Genomic DNA, 18,378 nt, shown 5'->3' on the forward strand with positions numbered 1-18,378 from the left:
GGTTAGTTTTTTTTTTTTTTTTTTCTCCAGCTTGAAAGCTCTGTGCACGTGTTTGTCTTTTGCTCAACTCGAAGGTAAACGCTAAGGATGACTAGTCTTGCGAGGTGACATGTTCACAGGAAATATAAACACGGCGAGGGAATCGGGTATGGTGAAGTACAGTGTCTAAGCTTGACTACACTGCTAATAATTAGCCGTGCAGTAAAATTGCAACTGGAGAGAATTTGTAGTTGTCTGGCGGACAGGAGGTGGTTAGTAATTTCCACCATCGAATATGACCAGCCGATTAGTCCAGCTGATATGACTCGAGCTCGTAAGACCGTACTTCGACACAGCGCCACGCTGAAACGCCCACAAGTTTTCTTGCCCAACGGTAAGCTGTTCAGCGTCACCCCGGGATTACCAATTACATTTTAAGAGCGGCCTAGTTTCACAGCTTCGTGTCCGAGAACACCAAACCGGGTCTCGCGATCGTGCGAGCTAGAACCCTACTCAGAACGCAGTCAACAATGCTTGGAAAAATATACGCGTAAAATAAAAAAATACAATACTGTCGTCCCGCAGGCGTTGCTTCTCTTCGACGAAATATTTAGCTTGACCACACAGGCGCTGCTCATCCCCTCGGGCAAACTCCCGCCAAAAAGGCAACGGCCGCATGCAGCCCTCGCATCGCATTTCTCGTGCAGGGGACACACGCGCACTATGTTCGGTAGCGCGTTGACAGGACATTCTCCGAGTTGGGTCGCGCTGTTCTTGCTGCAAACTTTGCGACACCGTGAGCAACATAGCCGTAAGTATATTCCGATGAAGTGCAGCGCGCGAAACCCCCCCCCCCGCAATCGCGCTTTGCTTACGTGTTCACACCGGAAATGACAGACAGCCTGGCGGAATCGGCCGATCACCACTAGCGGAAGTAAGAACGGCGGGGGAGACGCGTACGCCTAGTGATGGGTTCAAGGCTCGGTCCGATTATCTCTATTATCTCTCGCTCGTAAGAAGTTGTTGAAGCTGCGGTAGCTGCTTCCTTCGCCAATTAATCATCGGACAATTCGTATTGGTTCACGTGAGGGACATGCAGTGAAGGACACGTGGGCAGTGGAAGAGCCCATGACTTTGGTGAACGTTCGTCGCGCAGGTGAGCTCAGAAACGTTCGAAAACGAATGCTGCGCATCGCGTTAACTACGTTTTTCGGGTCAAATCGTCGGTTCCCTGATGCGTCAGCCGGCTGTAGTACGTATCTTTGAATAGAGATAAGCAGTTTCGGCGTTAATCTTTTTCGCCGGGCGAATTGTTCGGTTTGTGGGGGGTTAACAATAAGCCGGTCAGCGCCTGACCACTTGTTGCCGCCAGATGCTGATTCCGAACCCCTAGTCCACCCGTTTTTCAAGGTGCCGCGAGAATTCAAATGAGTTGTACTGAAGGATTTTTGTTCTTAAAAGTCCGCTCACCCGGCCTCGAAGCGGGTTTGCCGTGGGTGATCTCAGCCTCGAGGCCGTGTTCGAAACACGTGAATGCGGCGTGGTTTTTTTTCTTGTCATAGGTTAGACACTTCTGCCGTACGAAAGGGGGCCACGCAAATTCGTGTCCGTCACAGTCATCACATTTTCCGGCGCTAATTGTACGTGTTCGATTCGTTTACGCGTTGTAGTGAACGTGGTGCGTAGATTCTTATCAAAGTTCTACGACTGGAAATGATTGGGAACTGAACCAGTTCGAACTGTGCCACGCTTGGGCTGGGTACTGAGTTGTTGTTGTGTTGTGCTGTTGTGTTAGTAAAAAGAAGACTGCCGTTTTTCCCTGGATGTCAGAGAGTATCAAAATCGTCGTACAGTAAGAAGAACGAAGGATAAAGTCATATTCTTAATTAACTCCCCACATAGAAAAAATAAAGCGTGAATAATACAGTTTAATAGGAAAACGCATTTTTTGAAGCATTATGGCTACTCGATGCGTGACGCATCACTGCCATTACCTCAAAACCGTGGTGACTTAGGGTGTTGTAACAGTTTGTGCAGTCTGAGAATGTATTCAAAACTTGAGTATTTCTTAATTTTAGGTGGGTGCTGGGTTGAAAAGTTAAATGAGGGCGGGGGTGCTTTGTCACGCGTAGTGCGGTTTAAGGTGTGTGTGAAAAGTGTTGAATGTCTTAACACCAGCTCTTGGGGTTTCAGCGAGAAAGGAAATTTGACCAATACAAAAAAAAGGCCGAGTACTTAAGGTGCACATAAGACGCCAGGTGTTTAGTGTGTCGATTTCAGTAAACGAACCTGAATGGTGAATTTCACTGGCAAAGGGGATTTGTAGACTAACGAGAAATTTCAAGGGGCAAGGGCGAAAACATGGGTTGCAATGGTGGACACTGAAATAACCGTGTTCTAATACTTTAATGGCACTAAGCAAAGACGTATTCCTTGGAAATAGAGGGAAAATTGCCATCATATGCGTTTAAGTTCAGGGATTGGAATGTTTTTGAAACTATGCCTTGATTGAAAAAAAAAGATAAAAACTTGGGATGAGTGTGGTTGGCAGGTGCCCAACTTTATGGCCAGTGTTCAGGGTACCTGTTCAAGGTATCTGGCATTGTAATATTATTCTTATGATTTGCGCGTGGGAAATAGCTTTTACTTTTTGTTGGCTATAAAAGCCCCACAAGCGCGATAGCTGTTGTAATTTTCCACATTAGCTCGAAAAAAATTTCTCCAACTGGGCTTTTTCTGGGCAGTTTACAGGTAGTGCTGAAATTTGTGACATTTGTGCATGGCAACGGTAAAACAAGTGAAAAAACAGCTGGGGCACAAGAGCGGAGTTCATGCTGCCTTATTGTTTTGGGCTCCCAATGTATTTTTGTTTTATTTTTGCAGTTTTCAAGTACATTAGCGATTATTACCTGATTTACAGCTTATTTGAAGCATTTTGTTCTACTAGGAGTTTGCGTATAGAAATAGTGGTTCATGATTAGGTGGTTGACATCTTTGAATATTCAGTTTTGGCTGAATATGGAAGCATATTACAAGTATTCGGGTTTGTGTTGACTGCTAGGAATGCTGCTCAAAACTAGGTGTTCAAAATGAATTGTCGTGGTGTGACACTTGTGAACAATATGGTGTATTTTGAAAAAAAAAAAATGTGACAAGGGAAAAAACATATCCTGTATAGGAGTCATACCCTGCTTTTTATGCGCTTCGAATCGTAGTCTATCCAATAGAAACTTTCACTAATCGAACGCCACTACTATTTGCTTATCTTTGTTGTAGTACCTGCATTACGACGCAGGTGTATACAAGACAAACAATATGTAAAAAATATGGCCCAGGATTTCTACATTCCCTATTAACACTTTAAATGTAGCATTGCCTGATTTTTTTTTTTTCATCTACCATTTTTAAAATATATATTCTGTAGTGGGCCATTATTACTTGTATTTTTTTCCTTTAATTGTGTTGTCTCCTTTTTATAAAAAAAATCTGTCTACGAAAAGCTTGCTCAGAGTTGTTGCTAACGAAAAAGAACTTTGTTGTTTAAATGGCATGAGGTGTGTAGGCAGATAGGATGACCTTTTGAAGTATGTAAAAAAGCCGCACTGGCGTGAGCGAACTACCAGGTTCTGCCATTGGTCCCTCGCAACGAGTAATTGCATAATCTGCTTTGCTTTAATCACACTGACTTCTATAATGTGCATCATAATGTTTTTATTGCTGCAACTAAAATGAACCAGCCTAATACATGTCTCGTGTCACTCATGACACCCAACTCATGTAGAAGGGAAATTTACAAGGTGAGACGTGAGGGAAACAAGTAAATGAGCATTTGGGCCGCTTGAGATTTGTTGGCGAGATTGTCTTCTTGATTTACATGGGAGGAGACCTGCAAAGAATGCATCAGGAACTGTACTCAGAAATCCTTGTAGGATTAAAGATAAATATAAATAGTCGAAAGTAATGTTAGATAGACATGCAGAAAACGCTGCCCTCGGCCGAGGCTATAAAATACTGAAAGTGGTGGACGAATGTAAGTATTCAGTGCCAATACAAACTGCGATAAGGAAGTCAGGCGTAGAATTACAATAGGCACGGGTGCATTCAGGAAGCATCCTCAAGTAATGAACAGCAGGCCACTTGTGTAGCTAAAAAGAATGGTATAGTACGGGAGCGTACTGCTGGACATGACTTATTGGGCTGAAATGTAGGTACTTACTAAGGTTCTTGTTAGAACACCTGGGTCAATCAAACTAGTCATGGAGAGACGTAAGTTGGGAGTAGTGCTTAAGGATTGGAAACGAGCATCTTTAATTAGAAAGCAAAGTCGTGTGGAGTACATTCGAGCTCAATTTAAGAGGAAAAGGTGAAGTTGAGCTGGACATGTACGGCAGGAAACTGACAGCTGGTGGACTGCCAGGGTAATGGAATGGCTGCCAAGTGACAAGATTGAAGTTAAGGAAGATAACTGACTTGCTGGAGGGATGAAACAAGGAAATTTGGTTTCAAGGAAAGGGTTTGGGCAGTGCAGGGTGAGATCAGTTGGGAGACAGTGGGAGAGGCCTGTAGTGGACATGAACGGCTGATGATGGTGTCACTTGTGACACGGTTTTTAACATGAAATGACCGGGTTGAGGCCGCAGAAGATTCTGTGGATTTGAAGCGGAGGCAGGAAAGGGAGAACAACTGCTTCATGGCTTCGGGGTTCTTTCAAAGGGACCACGAAGACTACCATTCAACTTTGCTCCACCCAAAAGAGTGTTTCGTTGGACTAACATTGATGCAAATTTCGCAGCAAACTCTGTTGAAATCAGTTTATGAGGGTAACAGAGAAAAAGTTGGGACAACTCACCGGCTATTTTCCGCACTCAACTTGCTACTCTGCGAATCTAGTTTTGCATGATTGGCTGATGCCAACCACATCAAATGAATATTGAAATAGTTACGCTTGCAGCTGGAACTCAGTTAAAACATTTTTTTTTTGTGGTAAGGTAATTAAAAACTGTCTACAGACAGCATAGTGAGGTAGGGGAAATCCATATAAAGTAGAGGGAAATGCTATGAATAGCTTTTGCAGCAGCATCACGACAGGTCTTAGGAGTTTGAAGAATCACACCTGCTGTTGTCTCGGGAGGCACTGAGTTCGAGTGAGGTCAAGTGAGCTAATTCTAGTCACTTTCATTTAGTGGAGGATCCTGGGAGGGGGGCAGTGAGGGTGATCACCTCCTCCCCATCTACAAGCACCTGAGAAAATAGCACTACAAAACCTACGGTGCGTGCCATGCCCCTTCCCCTTTTGGCCATGCCTTTACACATTCTCCCCACTCCTGAAGGGCCACCCTGTATCCGCTGCTTTCATCACCCGAAGCAAGAACAAAGCCCGTGGCTACGCCACTACCCGACATGAAGTTATTGCATGCTGGAACGCCCCAGTAGGTTTGATTCCAAACCTCCAATTTTACTGTAGTGTTGAGTCTATGTACTGATTGCCCGGTCTGGGATCCTCCCCTAAGCACGTCAGAGGGCCTTTGCCAGACAGTAGTTAAAGACAATAAACATGTAATTCCTCATCGATGGCAACAACATTCTAGTCCAACAGAGTTGTAGTGACGTGCCGGCTGCCCGCTGTTTGGAATAACGCAAAGTTCCATGCTGTTTTCACGGTCCCTTTAAGTAGCTTGTACACCTTCAAGCGTTCAAGTGTCGCATGTGAACAAGCTTGTGAAAAGCAGCATATACATGAAGGCAGTAAATTGGTCTGAAATGTCTCCATCAAAAAAAAAAAAAAAAAAAGAACACGAGGGGGGGGGGGGGGGGGGGGCTTCCCTTAGTGGTGTAAGAGAATTGACTTATTGAGGAAAATAACTTCCATGCTTTCTATTCACACTGCTGGTGCTGTGTTGAGTAGCAGTAAGGACTTTATAAAGCTAGGCTGAGCAAGGGCAGAGGGAGTGTTAATTCTTTCCTAGTGTGGAGATTTTGAGCATGCCTTGAGTGAAGGTATCTTATAGCTGCTATAGTTTTACTAACACAGCGATAAGTGCTAACTATGTTTGCTACATAGTTAATGTGCAGGTCTTGCAGTGGGTGCTTTTACCGCTTACTTTTAATTTTCATAGTTTCACTACAGGTCCCTCCTATGTCCTTAGGACAGCAATGTTTGTTTTGCAGTGTTATTGAATAAGCCACTGCATGAGGCTCACTTTGCTGAGAATAGAACGATTTTTTACATTGTATGGATTAACGAATGCAGCATCAATGACACAAGTTGGATACTGATAGCTGGGCAATGCCATTTTGACACTTGTTGACAAGGCATGCCCAAAGACTCTTGCCTTGTGTCTGCTGTGAGTGGAAGTTAGCTAGTTCGTTTTAAGGTGTGCTATTGCTCTGCTGTAGCACTGTTTGCAGCACCTTCATTAGCTAACACAGGTTTTAGATAGCTGACGTTTTTACCGTTTTTTTCTTTTTTTTAGGTGGTGGTAATAGGTGGAACACTGAGCTAACCTTGGTGTTCAGTCATGGAAGTAACGATGTGCGTGGTACAGCGCAACACAGCGAACTTGACGCAGTGTAACACGCACCTTCTGTCTTCTTCTTATTCCCCAGGACGTTAAAGATTGACAGAAGCCATGCTGAACGGGAGCACTACTAAATCATCGCGTGAGACGCTGAAGGAGTTTCTCCGGAAGCGGGTGGAATCGCATCCGGGCATCTCCATCCAAAAGCTGACAGGGCACCTGTCTCAGCTTCCATCCGAAATCCGCACCAAGTACGGTGGAAACGTCGACTCCATCCGCCGGGTGCTCGAACAGTTTCCGGACATTTTCGTTATTCGGAACCACGACCAGGTTCACGTCGTGACTTCGAAGCCCGCGAGTACGCGCGCCGCATCTTCGTCCGGTGGCGGCAGTGATGATGAAATGACGGTGTTGAGCAACGCCAAGGGGAAAGTGTACCGCATGTTTAAGACGTACGGCTTTATCTCCGTGCAGCAGCCGATAAGCACGAGCGTTTACTTCAGCTTACGTTCCTTCGAGAATGGTCAGCATTCGAGCCTGCTTACGTCGGGCCTGCAACTCGGAGACGGTGTCACGCTCGACGCGGAAGCGGGCCCCAACGATTGCGAGGCCAAGTTTCGCGCCAGTAGGGTGACGCGCATCAAGGGCGCGCACACGGCTGCGTCGTCCGAACAGTCGTCGCCCGCGCCGCAAAGCAACGTGCATATGCCCCTTGTGAACCGCGTAGGGGCGATCGAGACGCTGAAAGACGAGTTTGGGTTTATTAAGTTGGAGAAGGAACAGGAGTGCGCTTTCTTTCATGCGGCCGAGATAGAGCGCTACCTTGGCTCGGCGGTGCCGGCTCTGCCGGAGGTGCTGGCAGTCGGAGACAAGGTTCGCTTCGACGCGGACCTCAACAAGAACACGACGGCGCGGGCCAAGTGGGTGGTGACCAACATACACACGATACAGAACATGCCGCCGTGCAATTCGGGAAGCGAGACGGATGGGAGTGAGATTGCTCCAGGGACCCTGATCAAGCGCGACGGACTCATACAGATGGTGAAGCCGGAATTCGGCTTCATCAAGTTTGGCACCAACTACCGGGACCGTGCCTTCTTCCACCTGAACAATGTGGCGATGCCGCCACGCGACACCATCAAGAGCCTGCCTGACGTGTTCACCATCAACGACCGCGTGCGCTTCGAGGCCAAGCCAAGCCAGAAGCCGTCCGAGAAGGTCAAGTGGCAGGCGACTACGGTGTGGCTCAGTGAGTTCGGGGGCGAAAGCCCGGACTCTGCCGACGAGAGCGGCAATGAGGTGTTCCTCTCGGACGACGAGTCGGACATCATGGACTTGATCCAGGAGCGGCTGGCAGCCCACAATGACGAGAGTGAGGAGGAGGAGTCCAATCCTTTGGGAGCAGGGTTGGCGTTGGGCGGAGCGGCCTCTTCGCAGACGTTGGTGGACGGGCTGAAGCAGCACTTGCCGAAGGAGAGCCACGACCTGCTGTCGACGCCGAATGACTTCGAGAGCCACTTTGACGACTTCCACAGGGACGAGAGCTTCCGACACGAACCGCTGGTGGTCGAGCCGTCTGTCGTGATGTACAGGAGCTCGCTGGGGATCATTACGGATGTGAGCGACCACGTTGCAACGGCGCGTGTCTACGAGGGGGTGACGCTGTGCAAGGTGGAATTTTCCAGTGCCGTTTTCTACCAGGACCGAAGGCAGAGCCTTGGGAGGCTGCGGGAACGGCTCACAAAGGGAGATGCGGTGTCGCTGGATTACATGGTGGGGACCATTGGATCTCGCCGGGAGGTGCGCTGCGACCTGGCGTGGCAGGGAGCGCGCCCGACGGACGTGGTTCACATGAGCCCGGAGGAGTTTTCAAGCCTGCTGCAGATAAAGGCACCAGTGTTCAATGGCGGACCCCAGTTTCCCATCATTGAGCATAGCATGTGAGTGCTTGGCATGGCCTGCGTTGCATGCTTTTTTCTCAGACTAGTTCTTTAGTGTGGTTGTCTTTGGCCTTACAGAAAGATTTAGGGACAAGGTTTCTGAAGCATGGTTTTCTTCCTTTTGCTGCAGCCTGCAACAGTTAATAGCCTCTGCTCAGTAAAATTGTGCCATATCATTGCAGAGAAGATACTAATACAGGTATCATTAAAATGTTTCGTTGAACATGCTGAGGTGAGCGATGTGCTACTTTTTTTTTCTTGTTTTATTTTATCATTGTTTCGTGCTCGCAGCTAAGCATTCGAGGTTGCTTTGTTGCATCTGGTGGTAGTTATAAACTCATTCTTTAACAGTGTGCAGATAAAGCTGATAAAGCAGACAGTTGCTTTGCTGTTCACGGTAAGCTAATACCCCTGTCACACGGCACATCTAATGTAATTCAAACTGAATGACATTAGCTGTAAATGACATTCGGCTCTGCCGTGCGGGTCTACACGGCGGAACAAATGTCATTTGATTGTTATAGCAGTGACGATTAGCGAGCTCGCAAAACTGCAAAATTACATTTCAAGCGCATCTAGAATGTTTTCACGCGTACTATTTTTTTAAAAAACAAAGCAAAGAAATATTTTTAAAAATAAAAACAAGAAAACCCCCGATTTAGGTGACATCAGTAGACATCACAAGCTGAGACAAATCTGCAAAAAATCCGAATTACGGTAGCGCGCGCACTGGGGACGATTTTCTTTTTTGTTAGTACTTGCTGGTCTTTCTTTATTAGAACAATACAAAAAATAAAATATAAGTTTACTGACAGTTTTTAGAAACAGTATTCTTTGGTTTGTTACTGAATTTTCCTGTCTAGGGACGCGCTACTGCTGTCGAGGCTACTCATTCGGCCGCCAACTGAGGTGTTACTGAGGTCCGGGACCTCAGTTAGCCGGTAAATGTCATTCGCCTTGAATGTGATTTGGTATTCTCGTGTAGCGCCGAATTAATGACATTTAGAGCGAATGACATTTGCTGTAAATGTCATTAGATCTGCCGTGTGACAGGGGTATAAGTTATACCCCTGTCACACAGCAAATCTAATGTCATGCAAGTGAATGACATTATCTGTTAAAGGATTAGTGACACGAAATTTCAAAGCTTAGATAACTGTGTAAAATGCTTCCTTTTTATCAGGAGATATCTCCCAGCAAGCTTCAACAGTAGCCGTTCACTACAACATATTTTAAATCCATTTCAATCTCTGCCCGCGCGAGAAAGCCCAGAGTGGGCCAGCATGACATACCTGCTACTTGCCCCAAACTGCCGACGTCGGGGCTGCCGTGACGTAGCCGACACTGGCTGTGGTTGGCGTGCACTGCCACACCGTGTGTACACGTCATGGTTTTGGGACTGACGTCATGCTGCCCAGGCGGCAGCGGGTCGACAAGAATGGTGATGTCGGGAGTTACCTCCGGTCGTGGCGGCTGCTCGGCGTTGGTTTTGTCAAAACCGAAACTGACACAAATAAACGACGCCATAATGATTGTTTACACTGTGACCGACCGTCTGATGTGCCATTCTATGATTAGTGGCAACCATAGCAGCAAAAAAAAATGTAACACGAAAATTTCGTGTTCGTATCCTTTAATGAGATTCGGTTTGGCTGTGCGGGTCTACACGGCAAAACAAATGTCATTTGATAGTGATAGCAGTGACGAATAGCGAGCTCACAAAACTGCAAAATTATATTTCAAGTGCATCTACAATGTTTTCATACATATCTTTTTAAAACATAACAAAGGAATATTTTTAAAAAATAAAAATAAGACAATCACTGGTTTAGGTGACATCAGTGGACATCACAAGCCGAGACAAGGCCACAAAAAACCCGTATTAGGGTAGCGCGTGCATTGGGGACAAGATTTTCTTTTTTGTTCGTACTTGTTTGTCTTTCTTTATTTGAAACACGACATGAAGGGGAAAATATAAGTTCATTGACAGATTTTAGAAACAGTATTCTTCGGTTTATTACGGAATTTTTTCCTCTTGTGACGCGCCACTGCTGTCGAGGCTACTCATTTGGTTGCTGAATGAGCTCCCGAACCTCAGTTGGCCTCTAAATGTCATTCGCCTCAAATGTCATTCAATATTCTCGTGTAGTGCCAAATTGACATTTAGAGCGAATGACATTTGCTCTAAATGTCATTAGATCTGCCGTGTGACAGGGGTATTAAAGGCATTACCAGTGGTATCTCACCTTTTCAAGGGGCTACTGGGGAGGTAATCAGTGGTGGTGATTGAGCTTTTGGTGATGGCTGTGAAGCAGCGGTTTTAAAAAGCTTTGTATCGGGTAGTTTTCCACTGATACTGGTTCAACTAGTCTTTCGCTTGTTGGTTAAGGACTTGTTTGCCGAGAGAGACTGTAAGACATTAAAGCTTCAGCAACATTTTTGGATTTGTATATCTAGAAAAACCGTAATATGAATGTCTTGACGTCTTACTTACTTTGGTGTTGTGTTGCCCAACTTGTGTAATCCCTCATTTTGTAGCGTAACAAGGTCCAAATCTTAGGTTTGCTATTAAAGCACTGAGGAAATGGAAGACACTGCCGTGTAGTTGCCAGGTTCACTGGCGAAAAAGAGGGGGGGCGATCTTAGGGTCAAGTGCCAAAAACTAGAAAAAAGTGGCTGCATGTGACGCACCAGTAAATCCACGTTTATTTACTCACTCGCCATCACTGGAAAATGTTTGACCTGATGCTTCTTTATGGCTTTGCTTCTACTTTTACCATTTGGTCCAAGATGAACTGGACTAGTGTCATCGTGTTTGTTCAAAGTCTGGTTACCATATTTTTGCACATATAAACCACCCCTCGGGAAGCTCGCACCCCCATTTTGTGCCAAGAGAAAGGGGAGAGAGAGAACGAGAGAAAGAGAAACGTGTGCCATTGACTTCACAATGCAACATTTTAATCTTCATAAAGGATTGCATCCAAATAGTGTCACGTTTATTCCGATTGCGATTAATGTACCAGGGATTGTAAACAATTATTATTATTATTATTATTTTTTTTTTTTTGACATGCCTGTGTATGCATACTACCAGGGCAGAAATTCAGCCAGAAAATAGTTGTAGCAGTCCGTCCGTTCCATCACTTACGTAGTTAGCGTGTAGACTGGGACCCGTCTGGGCACTCAGGAGTTCGTCACGGTACAGGAATTAGTTCCACGGGCCTGCCTTCGTCATGTCCGTGCCTCCTTGCCCTTCCTCCTCGCCCTTCCGCGCACGCAGGCGCAGATGGGTCTCGGTAAACCCGGTAGCAACGTGACCAACATAACAGACGGTCTGCTAAAACTCTCTAATGATATTGCTTTGCAACAAGGCACATCTACAGAGCTGATTACATACAGGCAGATACCAGGTTGTCAGAAGCTGCCCTCTTGCTTGTGCCAGAAGTAGTATGTGTTATCCTCTTTGACGCTTCACGGCGAGGGAGCTATAGGATGGTGCAAATTCAAGACTGAACAGTAAAGCTGACTCATTTTATTTTTGCTATTGGCAGAAGCCAGCTGGAATACTGGAGAGGTTTTGTTTACCACTGATGAAAAATAAACGTGTGGCATGCGTCATGACGCAGGCCCCATTGTGGTGAAGCTGCGTTTTATGGCCAAATTTGTGCGTTATTTCATTGGAAATTTCTTGTTTTTTACCGTGAGAGCTTCCTGGGATTTCCAATGCGCCGAAATAATATTTTCAGGAGGTGGGGCAGTGTTTCAGGCTTGGAATAGACAATTCACCAAAAAATGAGGGTAGGAGGCCGCATTGCTTCGGAGCTTTACGGTACATAGGCTTTCCAACAACCACCTCACACTCTGCTAGTGACATCACATGTACTTTCAGCGTAGCTTGACATCATTTTAGTCACCTGTGCTTTAACACTGCAATTTCTCGCTGTTATTTTTCGCGCACCCCTTGTATTTCTTCAAAAACATGTCGTGTATGATGTGCATGTCTGCAGTTGCATATGCACCACTTTGCAGGCTTGCAGTTGAATCACTGAGGCTGACATTGCAAAAATTGTGCCAGGAAAGGGACCTTTCTAATGCTGCTTTATCGCTAAAAACTTGTGTGCAAATTTTTAAAAAACCCACACGTACCTTACGAACTTTGACCTAATGCTGTGTCTATGACTTCGCCCATTGTTTTTTTTTGCTGAGTGGAGTGAGAGCTTCTCTGTCCTGTTCTGCTACACTTGGCCCTTCTTTCCGCTGCTCACAGGCCTGGGAGCAGTCACAGCACTCCGCCGTCGTTGTCAGTGCTGTCCAACGAACCGTCGCCAGCGTCCACTCCGGGAAGTGCTCACGAAGACCATGGCCTGCCCAACGGTTTCTGCGGTGAGTACTGGCACTACCCTCTGTCGCGACTGGAGCGTGCACAACGCTTGATGCATGTTGTGCAGGGAGAGGCCAAAGGACTTCTTAAAATTGAGCTGGCTGCAGTTTTTTACAGCGTCGTTATTATTATTATCATTTTTCTTTTCCTGAGCATGCCACCTCCTTGTTCGTGTTCAAACTTTGCACTGAGGTTGCATTTTGTGGGATGTTTTGCTTAACACCAAGAACGGCAAAAATGCTCACCTGCTTGCTTCTATCTCTGCATCTGGGTGCTCCTATCCTGTTCTGGAACATCCCTATCTCGACTCATAAAAAGGAAGTGTTGCCAAACTTCTGTTTATAGCTTGCTTACATTTCATTGCCAGTTTCGTTGCGCGCGACTGTTGTTTATTCTGTACTGAAACCAGAGAGCCCCTTTGTTCTTGCCGACTTCAAGCCAAGCTTGCCGCTCGCCATTACGACTGGCTTGATTGACGACATTGTTGATTTGGTGGGACGTTTCTAGAAACTACCCTTTGACACAAATACGTGCTGACCAAAGGCCGCGCCATTTGATTTGAGAACTCTCAGAAGTGCTTGACGGCTGCTTCGCCGTATGTTGTTTTGATAGGTTCCTCCAAATCATAGGTGACATCTTCATTTATAAAGTTTTGCCTGGTTCTTTAAGAAAGGAAGGTTAGTGAAACGGTGGTACGCACTTGTATTACCTAGCTCAAAATGACCATGCCAGTCTCACAGAGGAATTTTCGTCGGTAAGCTGCTTCACCCGTACAATTCAATATTCTAAATGGGACAGAATCGCCTTGAAAGTGTTTTTTTAAAATAAATCTCCGCTCTAACTTTTTACAGTCTGAAACTTTTACTCACTTTCCGGCAGTTCCAGGACGCAACTCTTTTGGCAGCTTCTGGCACTGTGAAGAAAAACACAAACTATGCAGGAAAGACGCATATTTATTTTTTATGTTGCATACTGCTTGCAACTCCTTAACCAACATTTGAGCAGTCTGTGAAAGCGCTTGAAGCATTCGCCTGGGCACAGGCCAGGCTTGTTACTTCAGGTTTTGCAGAAGAACACAGCTTCCCTCCTGCCTCCTTTCGTTTCGCTGTCGCTACAAACAGCACAGTCGTTGCTGTTTTATCCTGGGAACTTTTAGGTAAAATGGCTCATCCCAAATAGCCTTTCCTCGCACTTCATACGTGCAGACAGGCCCTGCTTTTTGGCTCGAGCCCTCAGATCATTCACCAGCTTTTGGATGATGTTGTGGCAGTACTGCAGGTTTTGCGGCTGTTTTCTCCACATCATCTTGCAGCTGTGTGGGCCTCCAAATAAAACTATTGATAATGGAAAGCTCTAGATGCCAGGAAAAAATCCTTCGCCACCATTTCATTGTCTTTCGACAAAATGTGTAGCTCATGGAATAAAGATCTGCCCGCTTCTATCTAGTCACTGCCATTACTGACTGATGGAGGCACGCAGTTCTCTTCCTCACTGAAGTCATCATCGCTTTCCCTAAGTGCACCACCGTTGAACGCACGTGATGAAAAAGCGGCCGTGCTTCTCAGCAAACAGCGCACACATTAAAAGGCTCTGGGATCCATAAGGTCCGTGCTGGACATTGAGCTGCACCCTAGTGCAAAAAAAGAAAAAAAGAAAAGAAAGCTTCCAACAAACAAAATTCACTTATCCCTCAAGAGATGGCGCGTCATGTATACAAAGAATGTGGGCGCTATACAAAGAATGCGGGTGCATCACAGTGAGAAAGACCGCAAAATTTAACCTTGAACACTTAAATCGGGCGTATCCATCCCCCGATAGCGGGCCGCTACGGGCGTGTTGCGTTGTCGGGCAGGGCTCGAGAACGGACCGCAAAGGGGTAAAACAGAAATGGACTAGAATACTGAGCAGTGGACTATTCCCTCCGATGATGCACTTTCGACTCTAGAGTTGGCCACACAGTTGTGTGGTGAATGAGAGCGCCCACTTCTGTGCCATCCTGTGAAAGGAGTACAGTTATGTCCTCTTAAGGGAGCTTACTGTGCACTGTGATGTGTTTTATAGAGTGCCAAACCTATTTCATGGGAATCAAGTGTGCAAACTCGTCTACCCTTTTTTTTTTTTAATTCATAACCAGTGCCGGTTGGGGCAAAACAGCATGAAATTGTAAATTACACCATCTTCCTGTGGGGAACCATAAGGAGGATGCGAAGCATCATAGGGGTTCCGTGTAGGTTCCATTCTGTTGCCGTTATGTTGTTTCATTTATCGGAGCAAGAATGGGAACGTAGTGTGAACCCCCATGTAGAGACAGAGAAGACCGACACCGGCGTTACCTGATCGAACACCTCCTGGTTCTCGACTTTTCTTTATTGTGTGCTCACGCTCCTACCCCGCTGCTTGCCCTCTTTGTCCTCTTCTGTGGTTGAGCTGCAAGGTGCGTGGTGCTTCCCGCCACAGCTTTCCCATGGGAAATTCAACATCCTCCTCTAAAGTTTTCAGTTCGTCGTTTCCATTGGCGTTCAGCTTCGTGTGCCTTCGTTGTATCAGTAGCTTCTTGACGTAGTTTGAATGAGTCAAGGACATAAGGCGTGTTCGTAGTACTTGCTCCTGTCTCGGTTTTGTAGCGCAGTGGGAAGAGCGCCACGTACCTCCCGTTGCGGCCAGAGAGTTGTGGGATCGAAACCGGCGCCGCTATTTCTTTTTTTTTTATAGTGTAGGGGGAGAGGATTACTCCTGCCGTGGCTTCTCAAAGAATCACAACTTTGTGAGAGAAAGGGGGAGGCGGGGCAAGAGAGCGCAAGGGTCGCATTGTTTTGCGTTAATTCAAACTATTTCTTGCAGGCGGAAATTCCTCACTGGCTCGTGCCATGATGTCGAGCGACGTCAGTGTAAGTATCGACTGTGCACTCCCTGTCTCTCTTGTTGAACGGCGTCTCTCAGACTTTTTATAGGTGCAGGCCTGTCCTGGTGCGCTTAGTCTGGGGCCGTATTCTCGTGTTTTGTCCGTTTTGTGTCCGTTTTGATCTAGTCTACCAACTGAGCTAACCAGGAGGCTAGTCGTTCATAGCGCGTGAACGAATTGATCAACAACTCGAAATGATGGACAGGTGTTAATTGACCAGATTTAGGGGAAATCCCCAAGGTGGAGTAAGTTTCTGCGAAGGAAAGTTTGAAAGCTGTATAGCTTTCTTTTGTAGCCGTATGGCTGCATTGAGGTGGATTGATTATGAAGTTTAATGCTCCAACGCTACACAGGCGATGAAACGTGCCGCAGCGGAGGGCTCCGGGTTAGTTTTGACCACCTGGAGATCTTTAACGTGCTCCGAAATTTCGATCACACGGGCGTTTTTGCTTTTCGCCTCCATCACAAAAGCGGCCGCGGAGGCTGGGAATCGAACACGCGTCCCTGTGCTTGGCAGCACAACGCCTTAGCCACTGCGGCGAAGCATAGACATTCTTGCAGATTCTGTGGGTATCATGTGGTACAATTTGTGAGGGCATATTTGTGTTTGTTCTGCGCCAAAGCTGGAGGTTTGTGAGAAAACCAAGCACGCAAAAGATTCATATACAGTGAAACCTCATTAAACTGTGCCTGACGAGGACGCGAATAAAGTGCGTGCTAACGGGCACTACTGTCTGGATGCATTAGGTTAGAAAAAAAAAAACGAGTCAGGGATTCGGCTTAACTACGTGCAAAAAGAAACTATGGCTTATGCGGGTACGGTTCAATGAGATTTTACAGTATAACAAGTGTTCACGTGGCTGGAAATTCAAGAGCAAATTGCTCTGATGACATGTCACGTAATTCCCTTCTCCACGCATATTATTTACAGCTCCAGGCTGTGTCTTAAGAAGCGCCAAAAGAGAGCGCTCTGACTTGAAAGAGGGAAACAGATACGCGGCGGGACTCTCCCGCTTCCACTACATATCTGACCCTCCCATCACTTTTGCGAGCCCAGACAAAGTTCCTGACACATTCATGGTTGAAAACCACTGCGTGAGATGAAAACTCTGCTCTAACTCCCACACAAAACACTCCTCTGGCATTGCATAGCTGTATTGTGCTGCGGAATGCAACGACGTGCTAGATTTATCACGAAATATGAGACATACTTTGCTTGGAGCAAGATTTTATTGCATTGTGATCATCCCACGCCACTTCTCACAAATCAGTTAGTAAGAAAGAATAGCGAGAGAAGTCTTATTCATGCTGCTCATATGAGGTGCTACAAAGTTCATGACTACAATTTTCTTTTGGAAATAAGGATTAACAGCATTTTTTAAGTCCCTGTTTTCGTACAAACTGGTATTCAAGTATTGTGGGCACCTTTATCTGTTTCAGAATGGTGTCCTCCGTCGTATCGCCAGGATGTTGGCTCAAGAACTTCACGCGCTACAGCAGCGAGATCGGCTCGGCGAAGGCATCCTCAGGGATGCAAGCACGCAAACCTCAGACCGCATCATCCGTCCAGTCGTATGAGCAGGCTTTTGCCCCGTTGCGGCTCACATCCGACCATGGTTATCCTGTCCAGAGTGCTTCAGTGGCGTGGGCAGCGTAAACTGTCACAAGCGTGCCTCAGAAAAAGAAGATTAAGGAGAGATGAAGAGTGGGAAGAATAGAAAGAAGAAAAAATCAGCTTATCGTGGTTTGTTAGAATGGTGGAGTTTGTGCCCAGGGGAACATGTGTTGTGGTGTGACTTTTTTGTTGCTTCTGTTGTTGGAAGAGGGGGGGGAAGGGGGAGCCAAGCTCTGGAGACAACCTTTTGTGTTGAATTGTGTCTGTTTTATCCGTGACGTCGGCATTGAAGGTGGCCAATCGTGTGACGTCTTGTGATGAGTGCAGCTGCCTTGGCATCGTGGACTTTACAAGTGCCAAAAAGAAAAAAAAAAGTTCGACGTAATGAGGTTAACAGCTGTGTAGGGACTGGCCCTCTAGTTCTCGATTGTGTTTGTTCACACAACGCCGGAAAATTGTGGCCAGCGGGCGTTGTTATAGCTGCGAGACGTATACACGATTACTTTGCTAGCATTGTTTTCTGAACTCTACAGGTCTCTACAACCTTTTTTCCTTCCTTTTTGTTTTGCTGTTTTTTTTTTTTCTGCCTTGTTTTTCCTCAATGAAATCGAAAAATGTGCTCAAGATTGTTACCTGCCAGTACTGTGTGCATTTTTATTCGTTTTTTTATATACATACATTATATACCTTCCGGGTGTTTTAATTAGGTGGCATACGGAGGCTTATGTGTTCGCGAATAAAAGAAAAAAAAATTGACTTGTCTTGGTCTTGTGTCTAGAGGAATACCTTGTTGGTACGCCATGACCAGTAGCAGTGGTAAGTCATCTGGCTTGGTAATAGCGATTGAGTTGCTGTGGCATACAGCACTGGCATCTCGGGAAGAAGAAATTAGCTGAAATGTCGAGGTAATTTCTGTAGTAAATTTTTTTTGGCTGCCAGTACAACTGTACTATTGTGCCCCTCAAGGCTGCATTCATGGTCCCTTGTCATGAATTTTTGCGCAACCACTTTCTCATTTACCTGGCCATCATGGTACTGCAAGA

The 18,378-nt window shown here is 46.1% G+C and overlaps 1 protein-coding gene across 5 annotated transcripts; it reads left to right on the forward strand.

Moving 5' to 3' along the window:
• Positions 1–515: 515 nt before the first annotated feature.
• LOC144159638 (uncharacterized) lies at positions 516–18,091 on the forward strand. 5 transcript variants are annotated; one of them, XM_077691241.1, is made up of 6 exons: positions 898–1,135; positions 5,310–5,408; positions 6,586–8,437; positions 12,705–12,820; positions 15,660–15,706; positions 17,161–18,091. In XM_077691241.1, exons 3-6 carry the CDS (start codon positions 6,609–6,611, stop codon positions 17,296–17,298), a joined length of 2,130 nt encoding a protein of 709 aa, XP_077547367.1. In that variant the 5' UTR covers positions 898–1,135; positions 5,310–5,408; positions 6,586–6,608; the 3' UTR covers positions 17,299–18,091. The 5 variants fall into 5 exon arrangements, with proteins under 5 accessions (XP_077547370.1, XP_077547367.1, XP_077547369.1 ...); XM_077691242.1 differs by lacking the exon at positions 898–1,135 and adding an exon at positions 5,163–5,248; XM_077691244.1 differs by lacking the exons at positions 898–1,135; positions 5,310–5,408 and adding an exon at positions 516–790.
• The last annotated feature ends 287 nt before the right edge of the window (positions 18,092–18,378 follow it).

The sequence above is a fragment of the Haemaphysalis longicornis genome, unplaced genomic scaffold, assembly GCF_048455015.1.
Source record: "Haemaphysalis longicornis isolate Haplotype H1 unplaced genomic scaffold, Haemaphysalis longicornis Haplotype H1 scaffold_10, whole genome shotgun sequence".
NCBI lineage: Eukaryota > Metazoa > Arthropoda > Arachnida > Ixodida > Ixodidae > Haemaphysalis > Haemaphysalis longicornis.